We start from the raw sequence: 23,035 nt of genomic DNA on the forward strand, positions 1-23,035 counted from the left end.
ACTTTGCGACCGGTAACCCATGACATTCTCTGTGTGACGTCATGACTTGAGTCCGACCATCCTCTCACTGACGTCCCAGAGTCTGGCAGCTGCCTCGTCATCCATGCCTGCCGCTGACGGCTCCTTGGGCACGCAGTCACTGCACAGGGGATGGAAATATGTAAGACACTTTTACGTGCTTTACTTTGGCAGGAATTTTTCATGTATACATGAATATCACCACACAGTCAACACCTACGAAGGTGACACCTACCTGAAGTACAGACCAGTTGTGTTCTGCCATTCCTCTGATACTGCACAACAGATGGTGGTCTGGGCTCCCTCCTCCAAGGTCTTTCCCATCATACGAAAAAATCTCTCTATTATCATGTTGGCCACCTGTGTACCAACTATTTCACGTACAAAGTCCTCTTGATGTCGGTATAGTTCTGAGTAGATGACCCCCGGATGGAGGGAGTTGGATTTGACCCCAGTACCTGAACAGAAGAATTTAACAGATTTACAATCTATTATATATCTTGATCACCGCATCACATTCTTTTGATACTGACAAGCTTTTCTTTTACAAACCAAAGCTATGCTGGCCACAAAACATTCAGAAACACAAAAGATACACATAGACACACTCGAAGCAACACCTCCATTTTCACAGAGATAAAAACAATGGCTATTCATTCAAGTTTCCTTCAAACATCAGGTAGTGATTACACTTTAATTTCACACTCTTCATAACAGTACAAGCCAAATGTTGGCGAGTTTTTATTTCAAGTTAATTAAAATGAGATCTATTATCTACATAATTACTGACAACAAAAAATCAACATAAAGCTTTTGTAGTTGAACACTATGTTCATTATTTACCTTCTAACCTCCTGGCAAGTTCCCTGGAGAACAGTACATTAGCAAGCTTGCTTCTGTGGTAGGACTCCCTTCGATCATAGTCCTTTTCATAGTTGATGTCGTCAAAGTCTATGCCACTGGTAAAAGAATGTGCCAGAGACGACAAAGTGACAACCCGGCTGGGGGCAGTCTTCTTCAACAGGTCCAGGAGGAGGTTGGTGAGGAGGAAGTGGCCCAGGTGGTTCACTCCAAACTGCATCTCAAAGCCGTCCTCTGTCTCCCATCTAGGACAGACCATCACACCTGCACATAGGGATCATATTTCTTATGTCCATATATGGGGACGTGACATAACACAGATGTGGATCTTAGCAAGAAGCAGAAATATAAACTCAGTCAAGGAAGTTTTGTGTGACAAAGAAAACAATTCTATGTAACGGTTATATGTACATTTGGATGACCATACCAATGAACTTGTGCCGTACCTGCATTGTTAATCAGGACATCCAATCTTGGCTCAGCATCATTGATCACCTTTGCGAACTGTCTCACTGATGTCAGAGACGCCAGGTCAAGTTTGTGCACGACGACATTCTTGTTTCCCGTCTGACTGCGGATTTCTTTAGCAGCCTCCTCGGCTTTTTCCAGACTTCTGCAGGCGAGAATGACACGGGCACCTGGAGAAAAAGCAGAGAGTTGATTGAATAATTTCCATCAAGTTTTGTTTCCTCAGATATACAAAGCTTTGTGTCTTCTATCTCAGATGCTTAGTGCATAGTAGGCATTAAGCACTTCCAGTAATAAAATTCTTTTACTATTGGTTAAATTTTTCTGTGTTGAACAATGCTTAATTTCATGCCTGTATAATGTAACAAGTACATGTATACATATCAAAATCTCACCCATTGAAAAATCTTACTTGCTCGGTCGGGCAAGTGTGGTAGGACATGCACTTGCCCGATCTGCACTTTCACTTGCACGGGACAATTGGACTAGTGGAAACTTGTCCAACCCTAATATATCTTTATGACAGATAATGGTCTTCCTCTAGGTAAGATTTTTAGGTTAACTGAATCAAGTTACTCCTTTTGTCTCTCCTTACCTCTCTGCGCCATGTCCCTGGCCGTGACCTTGCCGATGCCCGTGTTCGCTCCCGTGATGATGACCGTCTTGCCGTCCATCCTAGCCTGACTCTCACACACCCCTCCAGCTGTCCACCTTCGTACTGGCACGTACAGCACAGCTGCAAGTACAAACAAGAAACAGTCAGCAACATTATTCTGTATCTGTATCTATATAGCCGGTATAACTGCCGTTGGGCGTAACACACCAACTTCGCAGGCACGCGGCGCGGCAGCAGCTGGTTATATTACACCGAACGACCCGTCACACCTAACTTATGCATATCTATCTGCAAGCGTTCTTTAAAGCTATCCAGAGAAGATACCCCTACTGTCCTTGGTGATAACAAATTCCACTCTACGATAGTTCTGGGAAAATACGAATTTTTGAACACATCAATCCTAGGTTGGTAACTCTGGTACATGTACTTGAAGTCATGGCTGTTTCTTGTTCTTTTTGCCTTGCCGCCAGGCAAGGCTTTACGCCAGCTTTCTTCCATGGACGGACGGACGGACCTTTTAACCCAGCCCTTCCAAAGCCCCTTCCAAAGGCCCTTCTTTCCTTGCCGAGTTTTATGGCTTAGTTAGACAATAGTACATTCCAGGCGAGTATTAAAACGCTCTTCTAGACGCATGTTACTGTATGTGGTCCAGCGTAATAAATCTACGCTTTAACTCACCATGTTTATATAAATATATATCACAAATTGCATCAGAAGGAACTTAGTTTGTAATAAAAAATAATGCATATTCATTGTGGGTCAAAAAGTTTTACAAAACCTGTTTAATGTGCCAATAATTCATCTGACATAAATTATGATACTGAGGGGGGGAGGGGGGCGACATGTGGAACTCGGGATTTTTAAGCGTAGAATCTAGTCTATCTTACCAAAATAACATAAAATACGCGGCAAGGCACAGCTTTTTTAAAAAGATTTCTTGTTTGAGCTGGTATAAGATAATTATCAGTCGGCACGTCCACCATTATTATAACAGTAGAAGGACAAGAATCAGGGTGGACACCTGTGACATACTAATATGTATATTCCTTCAGGGACGACATAAACCACTGTTTCTTGACTGGTAATCTAATGTAATAATTTGTTGCCATGCCTATTAATAGGAACATTCTGTCAATAGTGAAAAATTCGTGTTGACAGGAAGTAACAGCAATTCTTTTGAATCAGTTTAACGTTATATCCAGTTAGTGAACTATATTATGACCTAGACAGAGGTTACATTGATAGCATTGCATTAGAAGGTCCATTTTATTGCATCATATGGTCCGAAGAGCCATCGCCTACAGTGGACCCAGCATCTGGAACAGTCACCACCAGACATACGCACATCCCCAACTCTGGCTTCCTTTAAGACCGAAATGAATGGACTGGAATCATGTCTCTCGCTATTATGTATTTTGTACGTTATGTAAGATTATAACGTTATCTTACATAACTTACACAGTTATAAGACTCATTAGGACTTTAAACTGCATCTCTGTTATATACATTGTCTGACCCTTGCCTATTTCCTCATGACCTTTATGAAAAGCGGCCTGCAGGCCGATTTGAGCTTTCATGAATAAACAAACGTTCAAACAAACAAAATATCCAGTCGATAGCCTCCGGCCATAACATCATTGAACAGACGGACGGTGACGATTTCGGGTGTAAACTAACATGTGCAAAAAATATACCAACATCGCAGTAGAAAACGTCTTCTGTGAGCTGACATGCCGAGTTTTGTCAATACTTAAAGGTCTATATAGCCTATATAACGTTAACGCTCTGTATTGTGGAATCAAATGGTTCTGGATGCGCAGGGTAATCTTACTGTGGGGGAGGGGGGGCGATGTGGGTGTGGCCATATTTACCTGACGCCAAAACTACGATCGCTGCGATTCTGGAAAGACGCCCCATGTTAGAAGGATCCAAGGTGAACACCAGTTTTTGTCGCCAACTGTAGAGGTGAAAATTGTCGACAGGATCGACAGTTTGCTTGGAATACAATAACCGGGTCTACAGTGCCGGCCGTCCGCCTGTTCAACAAACTGATATAGTAAATCACGGAACCTGAACTTCAAGAGGTCATCGTCCTCAATTGACCTCATCACTTTGCTTTCTCTTCCAGGTTTCCGGATTCCAATGGCACCTAAGTACAGGCTGGTATACTTCAACCTAAGGGCGCGAGCGGAGCCAACAAGACTAGTGTTCGCCGCTGCAGGGGTAGACTATGAGGACGTCAGGATCCAAAGGGACGAGTGGCCTGGTCTCAAGCCCAGTATGTCCCGAGGAGTATTAAGGGGTGGCGTGTTGGGAGGGGGGCGGGGAAGTGGGATCTTACGGTAGTCTAACGGACGCCTTGGCAAGTACTAATATTAATACCCCCTGCTTGGACCATCCTTGAAACAGGGATGTTCAGGCTCTGGGGAGATTTTCATCTCCTTGACTTTCAAACGGGGGCCAATTCCGTCTTATTTTCTTACGGCGATGTATTTTCCATGCAGTCGAATAAGGATAGAATGAAGCAGGTATGGTCATGCTTATTCAATTTGATATTAATGACAAACTAAGTTTTTGAAGGCAGACTGTGGTAGGCATGGGGAAAACGGGATAGAGGGATGTCGTTTGAATAGAAGTAAGCTTGAGTACAAAACCACCAAACGTTGGTAAGCCAAAAAATAAAATTAGAGACCACGTGCAGCTCAGTTCGGTTGGCAGGAGCCCCGTACAGCACCATTTCTCTTACGGGTGATCTTCCAGGTGAAAATTCAAGACATGAGAGAATTTCTCTTGTTCCCCCAGACACCCCCATGGGCCAGCTGCCTGTGCTGGAGGTGGGCGGGGTCACCATCTGTCAGAGCATGGCGATAGCGCGCTACGTCGCCAAGGAGACCGGTAGGTCGCAATAGCGCGTCAAATATTTGCTAGCCTTACAATGTCAATGTTCGATTGGGGGAGACATCGTGTTTTCTTAATAGCCTTTGGTATCTAGACAGATAAAGAACTAGAGTTCATACCTCCATGAATATTTAGAGCTTTTGTAAATTTCATGCAATTGACTGATACATTAACATAATTTCTGCATGGTATTGTTCACCATTGACTAACGTACACGTGTCACAATAATAAAATTCCCACCATTAATTATAAAGTGGTTTAGCAACTTTTACATAAATTATGCAAATAAGTTCCTCATTACCATATTTGGTATCTGCTTTTAATCCACCCATCATAATTAACATGTGTTACATTTATTGAAGTCCAGTTATTGAAAACAATCGAACTATACAATTTCCTCATTGATTATGCAAATTTATTCCTCATTTGCATAACATGCATATCATTATGAACATCTTTGCCCAATGTACCTGCATGCCTAATATGATGCCAATGCCTCAATCCTTTCTGCAGTCATCCTCTTTGGAATGTCTTGACAAAAACGCCCCTGCAGTTCCCAAATTAAATGATAGGGGACTGAAACTTGCTCCATTTTGTCGTGACACAAAAAGCTATCTACCGCTTAAATGTTAAGACCATAGCATGTCTAGAACAAGAGATACATTGAAAAACTGCTATGATAGAATGTTGTCATTAATTATGCTAATGTGCTCCTATTTTGCATAATTAGTATTTTATCTTGTACAACATTGTCTAAGGTACCTACATACCAAAAATGATGAAAATCCGCTGTTGCCTTCTTGAGTTATCCTCTTCAGAAGTTTTTGACAAAAATGCCCCTGCTATCCCAAAACTAGACGCTAGGGAGCCCAAACTTATGTCGCTTCTTCCTGAGCACAAGAGCTATCTAACACCTCAAAATCGTGACCATAGCTTGTTCAGAACACCTAGATAGCAAAACCGGAAGTTGCGCTGCAGTACCAAGGGGAGTACCTAGGGGGCCCAAAATCTAATCATTTCCAGCTTTCATCACACACTACCAACACACCAAGTATGAAACCAATCCAATCAACCGTTCTTGAGTTATTTTGTTTACACACACACAGACAGACAGACAGACACACACACAAACGCAGGGTAAACTAGAGTTTGGCGACCTCATACCTCCATGAATATTTAAAGGTTTTGTTAATTTCATGCAAATGACTTAACATTAACATGATTTATGCATGGTGTTCTTAATCATTGAATAACGTACAGTACACATGTCACAAGTAAAATTCCCAATTCAGATCATCAATCATTAAGTTATTTGCAATTTTTGCATGAATTATGCAAATAAGTTCCTCATTTGCATATTTGATATCTGCATATGTTCCACCGATTATAATTAACAAGTGTTACATTTATCGAAGTCCAGTTATTGCAAACAATGGAATTATACGATTTCCTCATTAATTATGCAAATTAATTCCTCATTTGCATAAAATGCATATCATTATGAACATCTTTGCCCAAGCTATTTGCATACCTAAAATGCAGGCAATCCGTCGTTCCTTTCTGCAGTTATCCTCTTTGGAGTGTCTTGACAAAAACACCCCTGCAGTTCCACAATTAAATGTTAGGGGACTGAAACTTGCCCCACTTTGTCATGACGCTAAAAGCTATCTACCACCCGAATGTCACGACAATATCCCGTCTGAGACGAGAGATACATTAAAAAAACTTCTATGATAGAATATTCTCATTAATTATGCAAATGTGGTCCTATTTTGCATAATTAGTATTTTATCTTGTACAACATTGTCTAAGGTACCTACATACCAAAAAACATGAAAATCCGGTGTTCCCTTCTTGAGTTATCGTCTTCAGAAGTTTTTTTACAAAAATGCCCCTGCTATCCCAAAACTAGACGCTAGGGGGCCCAAACTTATGTCATTTCTTCCTGAGCACAAGAGCTATCTAATACTCAAAAATCGTGACCATAGCATGTTCAGAACACCAAGATAGCAAAACCGGAAGTTGCGCTGCAGTACCAAGGGGAGCCGCTAGGGGGCCCAAAATCTAATCATTTCCAGCTTTCACCACACCCTACCAACACACCAAGTATGAAACCAATCCACCCAGCCGTTCTTGAGTTATCTTGTTTACACACACACAGACACACACACAGACAAACGCGGCGTAAAATATAACCTCCATGACATTTCATGGAGGTAAATATAACCTCCATGACATTTCATGGAGGTAATTACCTTACCTTAGTTACTCTTGTGTCTTGCGGTGCGATCATGTCGGGCCGTTCTCCTCCGTCTTCTGCTGTGCTTGTCTCACCGTTCTATACCAAGTGATAAAGACTGACTTTGTGATTATAGGCCTCGTTTTCTTCAATATTTCTGTTAGTGAATGTTAAGTTCAAAGACATATTAGCAGCAGATTTGGTGTGTAATTCGGTACCATACTCGGTACCATACTCTTCCCAAGGTCTCGCTAAAGAACTTTATCGCATCAGGAACTGGACTATGTGACCTGACTGTAATGATGGATGATAGATCGCACTGGAAGCGAAAATGTGATAATGCTACAACTCAATAAGAGTATGCATGTATGTATGAATGTATGCATGTAGGTCTCGCAGGGAAGACTATCTTGGAGCAAGCGCAGGCCGACATGCTGGTGGACGGACTGGACGACCTCAGAGGCAAGCAGGCGGTAATCCGGAAGGCACCTGAGGACAGGAAGGTACGTAACTATGTGTTCATGGAGTCAAGAGCGATGTCAGTGAATGGTCGTCTGTATCTAACTTAGAAAGTCCACCAATAATCATAAAAGCACAATCTCATCAGATACGACGCAGTATTCTGCAAGGTGTATGTATTAATGGATGTTGCTATGTGACAGAAGTTGTCACTGACTATTTTTGACGTTTTAGGCGTTTTTTATCGGGCTTTCTATTTGTATCGCTTTGATGTCTCGCGGCCTAGGCCGGAGCCTAACCTCTGCATGGAGAGTAAAATTTTATGGCAATTGAAATTCAAATTATGGGGTCACAATGAATAAACCAAATCCACCAGTATTGCTCTTGACTGTTGTGACGACATGGATGTTTGACAATCCTTGAAATGAATGAAGCAAACAATACATCTTGTTTTAGGTAATAACTTCATCATTAAAATACCCTGTACCATAGGAACAGTGCAAGAAAGAACTTGCAGATTTTGCTCCCGACTTCCTCAGCAAGTACGAAAAACTCTGCGGGCCGCAAGGTCATCTTGTTGGCGATAGCGTGAGTATTGTTATTACGATACCACATTTTATATATAAAGTTATAACGTTATATATAACGTTATATCCGACATCAGCAATCAAAAGACTTAGTTATCGTGATGGCAGATAAGAAAACGTTTAAAATGTTTTACAGTGTACAAATGAATCCGCAGCAGCTTCGAATTCGGAATTGTTGTTCAGTTTTTGTTCGACTAAACATTGTGCAATAGATCGATCCCATAGCCCCAGTCAAAACATGCAATATAAAAACATGAAATGCAAATATTTGACGAACTTACAGCCACTACTCATTCCACCGATGGTCGAACTGTTACGTGTCATATTATCAATTGAAATGAATACTAATTGTAATGGACAGTCCGGTTCGGTCTAGATCTATTGCTGGACGCATTTTTTTGTTGCTTTTAAGGACCCTAACATTTTCCGTCTATTTCACAGTTGACCTGGGCTGACCTGGTGTTCTATGACGTCACGTCGAAGGTCCTCGCGGTGCTACCGGGCGCTCTTGATGACCTCCCCAAACTCTCCAAGGTCATGGACACGGTCACAGCCAACGAGCGGATTGCAAAGTGGCTAGCCAAACGCCCCGACACTCCACACTGATCTTGCAGGAACTGCTCGTACGCTGGAGGAAAATCATTCAGGAGGCCGAATCATTTGGGGCTTCTAAATTACACCTCTCAGATTAAGGGAGACAGGTAGGGAGTCGGAGACCGGTGTTTGGCAGCAGTTTGAAGTCTTTAATGACCAAACTTCGGCCAACAGCTAAAACGAGCTGTCAGCAAAACTTCGAAAATAAGAGACTAAACTATTAACGACCTAATCTAACATATCCTGTAGGCCACCAAATGTGCCCTCTAAACTATAATATGGACTAGCCTGATAAGCAATGCTGCTGTATACTGCTGGCTATCCTAGATACAAAGGGAACCATATGAAGGGTGTTACTTCTAATTATAATAGCTTAGAGCTATAACACGATGCCTAACAAGAAATTTTGCTCTATACTGACGACTATCTTGAAATAGGTGAACCATGTAAACGATTACTGCTGTGTATACAATCTTACAGGCGGTAACAAGAGACCTAACAATAAGAGCTATAACAAGATAACTAACAAGAGGTTTGCTCTATATTATTATTAATGCCTATCTGCATAGAGGGTGAACCATGTAAAATGGTTACCCCTGGTTATACAATATTACAGGCCGTAACAAGAGACCTAACAATAAAGTGCTATATACTAATGACTTGCCTAGATACAGGGTGAGCCATATGCCTGGGTTACTGCGATTAATAATGTCTTCGAAACAATAACCTGCTTGAGCCTCATGTGAAGGTGAGATTATGATAACTGTCCTAGAGTTCAATGTGTTGCCAGCTTGGGCGGGTGGAGGTGAGATTTTGCCGTGCAAGTTCTCTCCCAGGCCCCGGAGCCGCAGTGCAGTCTGGGAAACGTCGGTGCAATTCCCCACAATGACGCCTGGGGGCGCCATTCTACCATAATTACACCTCTCAGATTAAGGGAGACAGGTAGGGAGTCGGAGACCGGTGTTTGGCAGCAGTTTGAAGTCTTTAATGACCAAACTTCGGCCAATCCGGCGAAGCACGGGCCAAACACCGGTAGAGTAGACGATAGAGTAGGTAAGCGTATATGAGTTCTTTAGTTGGTTTGTTTGCGCGGTTGAGAGTCACAGATGATCTATCATGGTAATTGGATAGAGCAAAGCGGTATGATGAGATTAGACTGGACGGGAATACGGAGTCCTTGGAAGTTGTATTGACCGTACGAGTACACCAACTCATGTAAGTGACATGCCTTGTGTGTAGACTTGACCGGAGGATCTACTATGCTGTGTAGCTCGCTATCACGTGGGGCACCGACGCACACCTGAGTGTCAGGTGAGTCAGGAGAGTTGCCAAGGATGCGCGGTCCGTGCGGCGACGGGGCATCAGCAATTACGTATGTGCGCAATCCACGTAACGGAGAAAGTAAGTGATCCGCAGTGACGACCAGAGGATCTACGACGCTGTGACGCTGTCATCCCGTGGGGCACTATAAACTGAGGTGCGCAGTCCACGTGAAGGGTCAGCTAGGCAATTGACATGAGTAGAGTCAGCGTTCAAACGACCAAGACAAGGTTCAGTGGGATGATATGGATTGTCTACGATGCTAGTTCGGGAACTGGAAGTGGGCTGTTGGAGATTATCAGCATCTGCATCTGAAAGGAACTGTCCCTGATCTGATAATTGCATTTAGGATTTGTGTAGTCCTGTATGGACTTAAGTGAAAACACAACGAGTAGTGAACTGTCCCTACCTACTTGGGAACTGTTGTTGAGCAGAAGGAAACTTGAGAACTAGGGCATCCTGCCAGGGACGAAACATTAATGACACCCGGCGACCGGGGAGGATGGCAGTCTAGTCAATCCTCCTTCTGCTGAGAAGTCATCAAGGCGTCGCGCTTGTCCTTGTCATTGTACGGGCACGAGGAGGCAGGATGGTCCGCCGGAAGGGTCGGACGCCACTTGATGCAATACTTGCATTTGTGCAACTGTGACTCATGATCTGAATTGTGCGGGCATTGGCCATATTGGAACTTAGAACATGGAGACTTGCCTGCGTTTGGCTTCGGCAGGGATTTCTCCTGCGGCTTCTTCATGTATTTCAGCTTGAGCCTGGAAATCTTGTCGAGAACGCGCGGATCTTTGAACTTCAGGATGCCACGCTCCACGTGAATGAGCACTGTTTTGTAGAAGTTCTTGACGCCCTGGAACGTGTATATCGGCACGTCTAACATCAAATCTTCCAGCATGGCCATTCTGACTTCCCTCTCACGCTTCTTCGTGTGGGGATCGTTAATGACAGCAAGTTCCCCCGACACAAACTGGCTCCACGTAAGGGACTCGTGGGTTGGTGGTGGGTCCTCGAATACATGCATGTGCGCCCATTCCACCTCCTGCACAACTTTGTCATGAGCTTTCCTGGTGAGACCACTCTTGAGCTTCTTACCTCTGCTTCTGGTATGCATGACCGGGGCGCCGAGCAGGCTGTCACGGTGGCGCTTACGAGCTGCCCTTTGTTGCAACTTGCTCAATTCCCTCAACTCCTTGAGGGAGGGCCTTGATGTGTCATCGCTACTGTCTTCGCTGCTCTTAACGGTTGACGCGACGCTGGTGTTGGCCTCCGAAATGACGTTACTCAGCGATGCAAGGTCGTCCCGCAAGGTCGATTCCAGTCGCTCGACCTCCCTCGTCATTTTTGCTATCAGAGCGCTCTCAGAGTCCACATCAACTGAATCCTCGTCACGATACCTTGCAGGCTTTTTTGTCTTGCGTCTTCCTGCGGATGATGACATTTTGAGGCCCGATTGAGGACGATTTTAAATCGATTGCCTGAGATAAATTTTCAGTGAGATTTTGCGGGGAAAGTTTTCTCCCAGGCCCCGGAGCCGCAGTGCAGTCTGGGAAACGTCGGTGCAATTCCCCACAATGACGCCTGGGGGCGGCCATTTTTCCACGATTTCCCCGTGGGAAGGGGTGGTCTCTGTCCCCTTTTTCAAACGGGGAACGTATTTTTTTTTGGGGGGGGGGGGGGGGGCGATTTTCAACGTTGGCTGGAAAACATGGGGACCGGGCCAAACCGCTTTCACGGCAACTCCCTTTCCCGGCACAAGGGAACCTAGCCAACGTTGGAAATCGCGACCCCCCAAAAAATAAAAGCCAGCCCCGTTCGAAGACTGCAACAGGGGCTAGTGAACGAGCGGTTTCACAGGAAATCTGCTGACTAACTGACAAGGGCATCAAAGTGCAACCAATCCTCATGTTCTGACCATGATATCAATGGTACGTTGGCAGAATAAATCAATTGGGATATTCTTCATGTCCCCAAGTGGTGCACGAAACTGTTCAAATAAACAAATAAACATCCGTTACAGTTCTGCCTGACAATTTGACGTATATTTTTGTCCAATTAGAGGATGTCCTTTTCCTTTCAATATATCTTTTCATACTATCATTTCAGAAGGTAATACATTCCTCTTTAGTTTGCTATGCCTCTCGCCATCTCGAATCACCCCCTGAGAAATGTCACAAGGATTATATTTCCACGAATTCATATATGTACGTTTGCATTCCAAATATAGAGGAAAGTTCTTCAATGATAATGCTTATGTTGGTGAACCTGACGCTTTTAGTTAATGCGAGGTACGGCTTGGGGTAAACTTTCGAATTCGGACTCATTATAGTTTTATAATGGGCCGCATGTCTGTAGTTACGTAGATATCGTTAGAAGTAGCAGGTCAGTCAACAGTCAACGTTTACTTCGCTGTTGAATGTTCGTATTGTGAAGATGCTGAGCTATTGGTTAACGATTTACAGGTCATCACCACTGGGGCACAGCACCAGAACGCAATGCCGGGGGGTACTGATTCTAACTTCCAACTCTAACAGCATTCACTTTATAGATACCATGTCCTCATATGCCTCTATATCACATTGTCAGAATACAAGCCGTATGACAGAACTTCAAGTTGACAGTATTGTAACATAGTCCATAGCTACAGATTCATTACCTTCACCAGTGCAAAGGTTCAAGACTGTTCCATCCTTTACTAGGAAGGATGAAAGATTATTATAACTTTACTATTTACTTTTTACTATTATCACAGGCTGACTATTGATGTGAGCTGTTAAGTAGGTTAAGGTAGTGTATATATAAACATAGACTTTCTGAAATTAGCAGATGAAAAAAAATCGTCGTCCCCTCAAACTCACCCCGTTCAAACTTGAAGTTGTGGAACAGTCCTTGTCCAGACGACGCGTCCTGCCAGGATACGTGAGGAACAGTCATGGCTGAGAACACGTCTGGATACAGGGGCGTACGCAGAAGACCCTTCTTACTCCTGGGGGCAGGGTGCGCGGTGTTAGGACTCGTGTTAGGCATCATCATCGGCTACTTCGCCATTCCCCAGAGCGGGACGCCATGGTCTGCCGCCCTGACACAGGAGGGAGACCCGAGCATCGCGGCACGGCTACAACGTGAGGTCACGCCCAGCAATATCAGGGACAACCTGAGGTCTGTGTTGTTTTTCTTGTTCGACAATTCATTCTGTGAAAGCATCGTGGTCCACTATGGGCCAGTAACAGGTGTGACCTCTTCTAACAACGCGTTACCCTCATCAGTACTGGCCAGCCCTGTCAATGGCCATCGCTGGGACTGCGAGGATAACACTTGCACTGTAGACAGACATAACCTTGGTCACTCACTAACGTTCGTTAAGTATGCCGACTATACTCCAATGTCCAATGTTACTCCAATGTACGTATGTTCAGGCTTTGTCTCACTTGACTGCAAATGGCCAAGGTATTGGGTTAAGCGCACCGTGCAAGTATTTGTCCCATGCTCACTTGTAGTAAGATTTTGAACTCTCGGGGAGACCGTTACACTGACACAAAGAGACCGACAGTTAAACTTTAACCAGATTTGGTGACTTTCCAGACAGTATCTGGCAATGTCAACTTTACCTTGGTCAAAATCTGAAAAGAAGTAGTCACAAGAATATTTGGACTTTCACTCTCGTCAATCCAGCTCGCTGTCGCAAACCCAGCGCAAAAAGTTTTGGAAATAACTTTGGTTGTTCGTATCTCCACTGCTTCTTTATCAATTTCATTGTACTATAACGTTAAATTGTTGGAAAATATGTTGAAAAAAATCTATTACCAACTAGAGTTTCACGAACACATATCTTCGCCAAATAAACAAGATTTTTATGAAGGTTGCTTGTTTTGAAACGTTGTAAATTTTGCATAATTGATATTCATAAACATTCCTATTTTTGTGATCTGCATTATGTTGAAGTCTGAGAGTCATGTCTTGGATTGCAGTGGATTTATAAAGTTTGTCATTGATTTTGCATTATCAATTTGCATGATTGTTGACTTTTTTTCGTTGACTCCTCTGTTGACTTTTTCCGTTGACTCCTCTGTTGACTTTCTTTTTTCTTGGCGAAGATAATTAGAAGATACACGATGAACTCCTTACTGATAAGAGCCACGTTACCGCTTCTTAAATCTCAGGGAGCTGACGGCCCGCCCGCACATAGCCGGGAAGGAGATGGACCTGGGGGTGGCCCGGCTGTTACGGGACAGGTGGCTGGAGTACGGGCTGGACTCCGCCCGTCTCGTCCCGTACGACGTGCTGTTGGCGTACCCGAGCAGGGAACCCGACAGGGTAGGAAATATATACATGTATTGCTCAGATATATCTACAGATGAAGCCATATGAAGATAACTTCGTGCCCGCTCGAAGGCTAATTAATTGCAATGAACGCACAGATACGAAGGCGTAAAAATGTAATGAGAAATGTCCAGTCTATACACCTATGTGCATCACTGGGGGCATGACTTTGGGGGCAGTGGCTAATGAGGAGCCCCATGTTTATCGTAGTTGATACATTCCTTATAGCGAAACAGAACTGCCTCAAGTTGTTCGTAAAATACAAAACACCTAGTCTTGTGGATGGAGTGATATCATGATCGGAAATGTACAGTAAAGCGATAATGATGAGTACAAAACTACAGTATACTGGTAATCTATTCTAATGCTGTTGTAATACAGAAGTATCTGTGTGGCGCAACGGCTAGAGCGTTGGAATCAGAATCAGTAGGTCCTGAGTTCGATACTCGCCATGCCTCTGCCCCCATGGCGGTGGAGGGACGCCCACCGAGCCTCACGGCTAATCTGTCTTAAGGTGCCAAAACACCTACGGATTTGGTGCTGTCAGTGTGTCAACATCTGCACACTTGCCACTGACCCATGATTTTTTTTTTAATACAGCAGTTAGGTTGGACATTTATATTTCCTGTGGATATCTTTAATTCTCTTTCAATATGACGACCCGTAGCCGAGCCGCGTTTCGCTGCTGGAGCCTGACGGCACAGTGGTGGTGGAGTCCCAGCAACAGGAGGCCGGGGTGGACGATCCCGAGGCAGAACCACCGTTCAACGCTTACTCAGCCTCAGGAGAAGTTCAGGTGTGGTTCATAAAAATAGATGGCTTTGTTTGATACTTTGGAAATTACTATTAAGTGCGATTTTCCCTGCAGTATTCCAACATGCCAATGGAGTGATTGATTATGCGGTCTTGGTTTGGCTTGGTTTGGTTTATCTATGTCTCTGTCCGTCTGTGTGTTTTCCTCATATAAACGATTCAACGTTGCCATTCATCTCCAGTAATGTTATTTTTGTCTGCCTGAAAGCCGTATGGGTAAGGGGAAGAAGTATGTCATCTTTGATAGCCTTCTTTTCTTCCGTTTGATCGACAAATTATGAATTTGATTAACTAAATGTATACGTGACAGGTTTATGAGCTGTGTGGTAACCATGGTAATTGTTTTAAAGACAAAACTGCCAATTTTACAAAATCAAGATAGGAACAGAATTTTCATTGAAGACAGGGCAGATATTTTTTTTTTACTAACAGGACTTGCTCGTTCTATACCGTTTGTCTGTAGGGTGAACTGGTGTATGTAAACTTCGCCCGGGCTGAAGATTTCCAAACGTTGGTGAGGGACCTGCGCGTGGACGTGACTGGGAAGATCTGCATCGCCAGATATGGCGAGATATTCAGGGGGGACAAGGTCAGCAGTGGTTCATTCACAATATATGGAGTATGAGTTTTAAATTCTCTTGACATCGCACGTCTTGGTCGGTTGCCTTCTTCTTTATTGGACTCAATAGAATTGGTTATTTACCTCATTTTTCTAGCCTTGAAAAAAATTATTTTGGAAACACGTGCTAACTACAAAGAGATGTGCTAATATAGGGTACAAACCTTAAACCCATTTTCAACGAAATGTTCATTAATCCTCAAGTCTGACTCAATTCACTGCCAGATGTGACACATAGGAAGCACGAAGCCGTGTTAAATAAAAACGTTCGTGCCCGAACTGATATTGGCACACACTTTTATGTAACCTTGTGATGCGTTTACATCGGTGTGTAACAGTCTTACAGTCTCTATCTTGTTTGGCTAGCCGTTGGCCCTTGAGTAAACGGTGCCTGCAGCTGTGATGTACGCGTAGATGCATGTAGTTTGCTCTCGAAGGTCAATGACTAGCCTGATTGAATCTCCGCCGGGTGGGGCGGGGCTAGTTACAGCCCTGGACAGCAGAGTTTGTGTTACACAGACTAGTCAATGACTAACATGTTGTGACCATCCCACCCAGGTTAAACAGGCCAGTCAGTATGGCTGTGCCGGTCTGATCCTGTACTCGGACCCTGAGCAGTGCGTGGCGGACGGCATGGCTGTGTGGCCGGACGGCTGGATGATGCCGAGCACGGGCGTGCAGCGGGGAACGGTGAAGCTAACCGGAGACGTCCTGACGCCTTTCTATCCAGCTAATGGTGTGGTTCTTGTTCCTAATCATCATTAATTAACTAAAGGGATACCAGTGTATAGAATTGCCGAAGACGACAACCCTGAAATAATAATCATTGTCCAAATAGCACTGAAGTGAGTAAATGATCCTTTCACACTTCCCTGTCCAAAACGGTTGGTCGAAAGAAAGATAATAATGAACATCAACACGGCATATTTATCAGGATGTTTCTATGTATGGCGCATAGCTTGTTTATCGTCAAATCGAAGAAATGATGCCCGCTGCAGTCACTTAGTTAATAGTGGAGATTCTTATAGAAATATCGTGATACACAAAATAGGGCTGTAAAACAGAATAGTTCTCACAAAATCTCGTCAGTGGAACTTTCCGTCTGTCAAATTCACAAGAAGGATATGTTGCGAGATAGAAATTAACTTTTTAATTAATTTTTTCTTGACAGAGTACGCCTATCGGTTACGTGTAGAAGATGCAGGCCTTCCCACCATCCCTGTTCATCCTATCAGCTACGGAGTTGCAGTGGAAATACTGAGGTGGGTCTGCCTTTGGCAAAAGTTGTCGCCACTTTTGACATGGGCATCTATCTGTATAATCATACGATAGATATGAAGCCACTTTCATTGCAGCTCGTAACGAGGTAGACGATCCACAGTCTCGCCTGCTCCTACTCAGACGAACTTCGCAGCACATTATTACTTTGAGTTCTTTCCATGGTTTACTCAAAGCATTTGAACGGTTGTATGTATTAGTATCAGTTTTAGTCGTCGATTCATATGAGCAACATATCAAGAATTCATGCTACCCTAAGGTGTGGTTTGTTATATAACCAACTATAATGGATGATGACATTTTTCAGAAATATGGCAGGCGCTGAAGCTCCCGTTGACTGGCAGGGCGGGTTGGATATAACCTACCACTTAGGACCAGGTTATGCGGGTCAGGGAAGCAGCAGGTACGCCATACATTCTGTATATGCTATGCAGACATAAGCTAAGTAATAAGTACTTGTCGACTTAGATATGATCTTCGTCGGTCAATATTGACAATGGTAAAACCCAAACCTGTTGACTAAGTCACCAAATTCGCTACTCCTGTGGTCACACTTTTCATTACTGCTCCAATCGTATTTAGTACGGCCAAGACTTTATCTCTGTCATGCAGCAGGAATATAGCAGATAAAGAACTTGATAAAGAACTTGTACTTTTGATCTCGAATTTCTTAGAGATGATTCTTTTCGCAGGACGGTGCGACTTGTGGTGAACCAAGACAGGGAGGTGCGGACCACGTACAACGTCATCGGCACCATTCGGGGAGCCGTCGAACCAGGTCAGAAAGCAATGCATGATACAGAAATCATCGTTGATTTTGCCATCTAGTTTTACAGACATATTTCTCAAAGGTCATCGATAGTTCACTGAGGCCATTGATAGATAAAAACTGTATCATAAGGACACCGCCATTTACTAAGCCATGTAAGTACAATCGAGATCTTTCACCTCGCGTGTCAATATCAACTAAATGTCCGGCTGCGTATAGCAAAATGCACATGAGAAATGTTTAAGTAATGTTTCAGACCGGTACGTGATCGTGGGGAACCACCATGACGCCTGGGTGTACGGCAGCGTGGACCCGTCCAGCGGGACCGCCGTCATACTGGAACTGGCCAGGGCCATGGGCAAACTCAAGAGGGAGGGTAAGACAAGACTAATAATCTTCAGGCAGATTTACCAGTGGCATAATATACATGTAGTATCAATAGTATTAAAGCTGTCTAAGAAGTAAAGCTGGCCAATGGAGTCATCCGCCACTCCGGTAGCCAAACACACCCCTTGGTCGGCTTCACTCTTCTGGCAGCTTTTGATACTATGGTATGCTACCGTTGGGTCTGGTTGGAGATTAAGACAAGACTTCGGTGTGACAGGTGGCTTAGGCTACTAGTATCTAATTTTTTTTTCTGTCCTTCATTCATCGAAAATACTAGATTAGAAGTGAAAGATTGATTAGGACTGATACAGGATAACCACGTGCTGATTTCCCAGGCTGGAGACCACGTCGCACTGTTGTGTTCGGCAGCTGGGGAGCAGAGGAGGAGGGACTGATCGGCTCTGTGGAGTTTGTAGAGGTAGCCTCTTCACAGTTTACCAAACGCCCGTACTAAAAGACTCAGCAAGTCCTTCCTCCATAGCGCCATCCGTCTATACAACAAGAAGGTTACACAGTAGTGCCATCAACACTTGTTGTTAGCTATTATCTGTACTGCTTGTAACTCGGTACCGTTTTCCAGTACGTTGATTTTTATCTATTATGTATGTTATGCAAATGTTAACTGGAATCTACAAGTCGTTGTTTGTATGCAGCTATTGTTATTATGTGTTTTGTGTGGCTTCGGTAAGCCTGACGTGTGTAATAAGGTCAAAATTCGGGTGAATGTGTGTTTGCCCGCGAGAACCTTAATAAATAAAACATTGACAACATTGACATTGACAGAGAACAATCTGTTTTCACAGCAACATGGATTGTTCTTTGAAAAGTGCCTCGATAAGCATAAGCTACTAGTAGCAGAAAGGCCCGACTGACTGGCGACCTGAAGGAAACAGTATAAAATAGAAAGCCGGACAAAAGGCATACAACATGTAAAAAAAGCCGGAGCTAAACCTTTCTTCTTGGAGAGTAAGCAAGTCATAGATTGAATGTGACTTACATGAAGGATTATAGTATTAATCATAGTGTTGAAAATATAAGTGTAAATGCAAATAATACAATCGTGGATTTCGTCTTGGTTTTCAGGATTACATCAAAAGTCTTCAAGAACGGACGGTAGCATACCTCAACTGTGACTCTGCGGCAAGTGGTGAGACATAGCATTAGGAGTCATGATTGCAATTATATCTTAAGCTAAGGGCACAACCCGCCGTACTTCCAATTTGTCCGTACGTTTTTTTGGAGGCCACGTCCGCCACGTATTTCCGAAAACGTTCAGGCTGTACAGGGCAGGCGCGTCGCCCGTACATGCACGTACAATCTGCAAATCTGCAGCCCGATGGCACACAAAGTTTTGCCGCGGCTGCACGTAAAGTTCTACGTGCCCCAAAATCCGTCGGATTCCCTAGCTTTAGTTACACACACGGGCAGAAAAGAAAGTTATGAAGTGTGTAGTCTGTAACCACTATCAACATTATGGTATTTTAATTTTTGTCCCTGCAAAGCAATTGAAGCAGCGGCAGAGAATTTTAAAAAGTGACTAACCTATAATCATATGGCGCAATTCTTGAGAACACATTACGGAGTTCTATACTATAGGTACTGTCGGTGAGGAGTTCCAGTAAGATTTTTGTCACATGCTAATTCGGTAATGATTTAAAATTTATCATTCCCAGGAAACTTCTCACTGTCGGTAGCGGCGAGTCCACTCTTGCACAACATGATACGAGACGCTACGAAAAAGGTGACGATGCGATTATAACTATACCAAAAAAATGCCCGCACATAAGTTGCACTTTGTACATAAGATCAAAATGTATCCTTGTTTGTCATTATCTATCATTATCTATCACCACCTTCTCGGTGGTGAATGAAACTCCTCTGCCGGCTAAACTCATTCCCAAGCTGATGATATCTTATGCCACAACAAGATCTGCTTGGAGATTAGGGTTCTTTCACTTGTTGACGAATGACGTTTACCGAAGTTATAGATCTGATGACCTTCATTGTGTCAGTCTGGTTTATGTATTCAAATTCCTCACCCAGGCAGCGTTCGTTACAGGTTGTCGGACGGAAGGCTTCTATCCGTCAAGTAATGGTGCAAGTTCAATCTTTTACACATGCTATCCCAGGTGCCTGACCCGCATGAGCCCAGCAAAACCCTGTACGACACGTGGCGGACGAAGCGACCGGAGGAGGAGGGCAATCCCGACAGTCGCCCGAAGTAAGTTAATTAAAATGCGGATTAAGACTTTTGTCATCTCCGTACTTGTTATTACTAGTAAGGAAGAAAAGTGTGGTCATTAATTACATGTATATTGGATCTACTACATGTATTAACAACAAGACTCAGAGAGAAATTCATTTACTGCTGCGTGCTGTTTCCACTTTTACTTCGTGGCTAATGCTGGCTATTTTGTAATTTTGTCATGGACATTAAAAAATGGTGCCTTTATTTCAAGAATCAACAAGTTGGGCTCCGGGAGCGACTACGCACCGTTTTTCCAGCATGCCGGCATCGCGGCATCCAGCATGTCAAGCGACATAGACCCCGTAAGTTACTGTATAAGCGTAAGGATGCGTTGAGAGAGGCGGCTAATGTTTCACACGCCTTTCAGACAAAATTAAGCTTCTATACCAAGTGAAACCGACTGCACGCAACCTATTAAAGTCATGAGAAAACCTGGCAATAACGTCCGTCTAGATCCCCTGCACATAAAGCAAGGACATTACTCCTTGCATCAAGTTGTGAGGTTTCATTCCTTATGGACATGTCCGTCTAGAAGTTTGAAACTGTAGCGTGACGATCTTTCTTTCTCCAGGCGATTGGTCTGGGTGGCTATCCTCTGTACCACTCTGCCTATGAGACATTTGATCTTCAAGATCGTTTCATCGACCCTGACTGGACCGTTCACCAGGCGGTGGGCCGGCTGTGGGGGCAGATGGCGGTGACCCTAGCGGATGCCCTGGTACTGCCGCTGGATGTGCGCGACTACGCCACGGCTGTGCAGCAGATGATGGACGAGCTCCGACAGGAGCACGGCTCCAGGCTGAGCGCGCAAAATATCGGCTTAGGTTAGTCTGATCGGCACACAAACGGCTCTTCTCAAACTGAAACCATCATAGCACAAAGGCCAGCCTTTCTGCTCATTGAATTTCGCAACAGTTAAAACTAAAAACGAGTGTTAATAAGTCCCATTTTGACAGTGGAATCACAAAAAACAACAAAAACATGAAGTTGTTTTTCTTTGTAAAGCCATTGGAATTCATTGCATTTCCGCTACTCATGAATCAAGTCTGTCTCATTCAACTTTTAAATGTAAAAAGTACAATTGCAAGTGGATGCTGCTGCAAACGAAATCATCCTGCTCTTTGGTGAAAAAAAAATCAAAAAGTAAACTGCACTCAGACTGTCCCGTTTCCAAACTTTCCCTGCAATAGTAGTAAGAAATTAAGATGTCTCTCTCTCTATATATATATATATCCATACAGAACACCTTGAGTCGGCAGTGTCAAACTTCACCAGGGCTACTACAACTTTCCACCAAACCCTTGAAAGTGTGGACAAATCAAAGTGAGTGGAGATCTAAGAACAACAATGCCTTTAGATTTCTTCATAATTACTTTGTCTTCAGTTGTACGTACATCACTTCAGATACAGGAAACACAAAATTAACACAAATGTCCCACACTACTTCCAGTCCCGTTGCGGTGCGTGCTGTAAACGATCGCCTCATGAAGCTGGAGGGTGCCTTCATCGACCCACTGGGACTACCTGATAGGCCGTGGTTCAGGTAAAATATGAATAGTAAAGTTTATAGATGTAAAGGTATTGTGGAAGCAATCTGCTTATCCAGTGCTCTAGTGCCATACCAATTTCATTTCTTTGTTCTCGGATTTTTTAAAGCAAAAGGGAGCAAAACTTGAATATGACAGTGGCTGTATTTGCCCCATCAAATTAAGTGCACCAAGGCACAAACCTGGACCTTAGGCTTCATTATCATTATGTTTTTCCAGTTAAAATGGTTTTTTTAATGAATGAATGAATGAAGACCTTTATCTTACAATTTTGCCCAACCGAGCTATCTAAAAAAAAAATTTAAATCCAAGAACAAATTAAATTGGTGTGGCCTAGTGCTGATAAAATCATAACTAATATCATTTCATTACGATAAGGACCACTTAAACATCTTGACTTTCCCAACTTATCGGCAGTACACAGTTTCCTTGGATTCCTAGTTAAGACTATAAGATTTTTACCCTTTGCAGCTACATGTGCTCTTTACCACTTCCGGGATCCTAAATCTGCATGTAAACAACAGAGTTGTTGTCTGGCCATGTGGATTAACAGTTGGTTACATGCTTTACCCTGCAGACATGTGGCTTTTGCCCCGAGCAATGTCAACACCTACGCAGGACAGTCCTTCCCTGGGCTGGCTGATGCCCTGTTTGACATTGACCGTGCAGCTGACCAGGCAGCGCGGTGGGAGGTTGTGAGGAAGCAGCTTGCAGTTACCACCTTCACCGTACAGTCTGCAGCCAACACTTTGGTCAACAACCTGTTCTAGACAGCAAATATACAGGAATCTTAATTTTAGAAAGGATTCAAATTGACTCTTATTCAGATGTACCTGTTCCAAAAGCAGAGACAATATGCTTGTCCCAAATAGCCTGACTAAATGTACTATGTTTCCTTTTATTCTAAGCAATTCAAGAGACTTGCGCAACATGGATGTATTCAGTGGCTAACCTAAAGAGATTGGAAGTTTTGAAATTGACGTACATG

General features: G+C 43.6%; 3 protein-coding genes across 5 annotated transcripts; 2 read left to right on the forward strand and 1 right to left on the reverse strand.

Annotated features, from left to right (window-relative positions):
- Positions 1–12: 12 nt before the first annotated feature.
- On the reverse strand, positions 13–3,948 carry LOC118413202 (retinol dehydrogenase 13-like). Its single transcript, XM_035816422.1, has 6 exons — positions 3,835–3,948; positions 1,943–2,083; positions 1,326–1,517; positions 862–1,143; positions 254–476; positions 13–139 (listed from the first exon to the last, which is right to left on the reverse strand). Exons 1-6 carry the CDS (start codon positions 3,878–3,880, stop codon positions 40–42), a joined length of 984 nt encoding a protein of 327 aa, XP_035672315.1. The 5' UTR covers positions 3,881–3,948; the 3' UTR covers positions 13–39.
- On the forward strand, positions 39–8,818 carry LOC118413210 (hematopoietic prostaglandin D synthase-like). Of its 3 annotated transcripts, none has more exons than XM_035816435.1 (6): positions 39–160; positions 4,092–4,241; positions 4,766–4,858; positions 7,491–7,603; positions 8,052–8,147; positions 8,588–8,818. In XM_035816435.1, the coding sequence occupies exons 1-6, from the start codon at positions 151–153 to the stop codon at positions 8,750–8,752; spliced, it is 627 nt and encodes a 208-aa protein (XP_035672328.1). In that variant the 5' UTR covers positions 39–150; the 3' UTR covers positions 8,753–8,818. The 3 variants fall into 3 exon arrangements, with proteins under 3 accessions (XP_035672328.1, XP_035672346.1, XP_035672336.1); XM_035816443.1 differs by lacking the exon at positions 39–160 and adding an exon at positions 1,971–2,105; XM_035816453.1 differs by lacking the exon at positions 8,052–8,147.
- A 4,078-nt stretch (positions 8,819–12,896) lies between these two features.
- LOC118425457 (putative N-acetylated-alpha-linked acidic dipeptidase) lies at positions 12,897–22,988 on the forward strand. The gene is made up of 18 exons (XM_035834281.1): positions 12,897–13,225; positions 14,227–14,380; positions 15,054–15,182; positions 15,663–15,788; positions 16,377–16,554; positions 16,990–17,080; positions 17,404–17,499; positions 17,789–17,874; positions 18,122–18,241; positions 18,588–18,670; positions 19,336–19,399; positions 19,926–19,993; positions 20,382–20,473; positions 20,712–20,802; positions 21,072–21,324; positions 21,742–21,823; positions 21,951–22,043; positions 22,625–22,988. The coding sequence occupies exons 1-18, from the start codon at positions 12,999–13,001 to the stop codon at positions 22,815–22,817; spliced, it is 2,226 nt and encodes a 741-aa protein (XP_035690174.1). The 5' UTR covers positions 12,897–12,998; the 3' UTR covers positions 22,818–22,988.
- The last annotated feature ends 47 nt before the right edge of the window (positions 22,989–23,035 follow it).

Source organism: Branchiostoma floridae, chromosome 1, assembly GCF_000003815.2.
Source record: "Branchiostoma floridae strain S238N-H82 chromosome 1, Bfl_VNyyK, whole genome shotgun sequence".
NCBI classification, from domain to species: Eukaryota; Metazoa; Chordata; class Leptocardii; order Amphioxiformes; family Branchiostomatidae; genus Branchiostoma; species Branchiostoma floridae.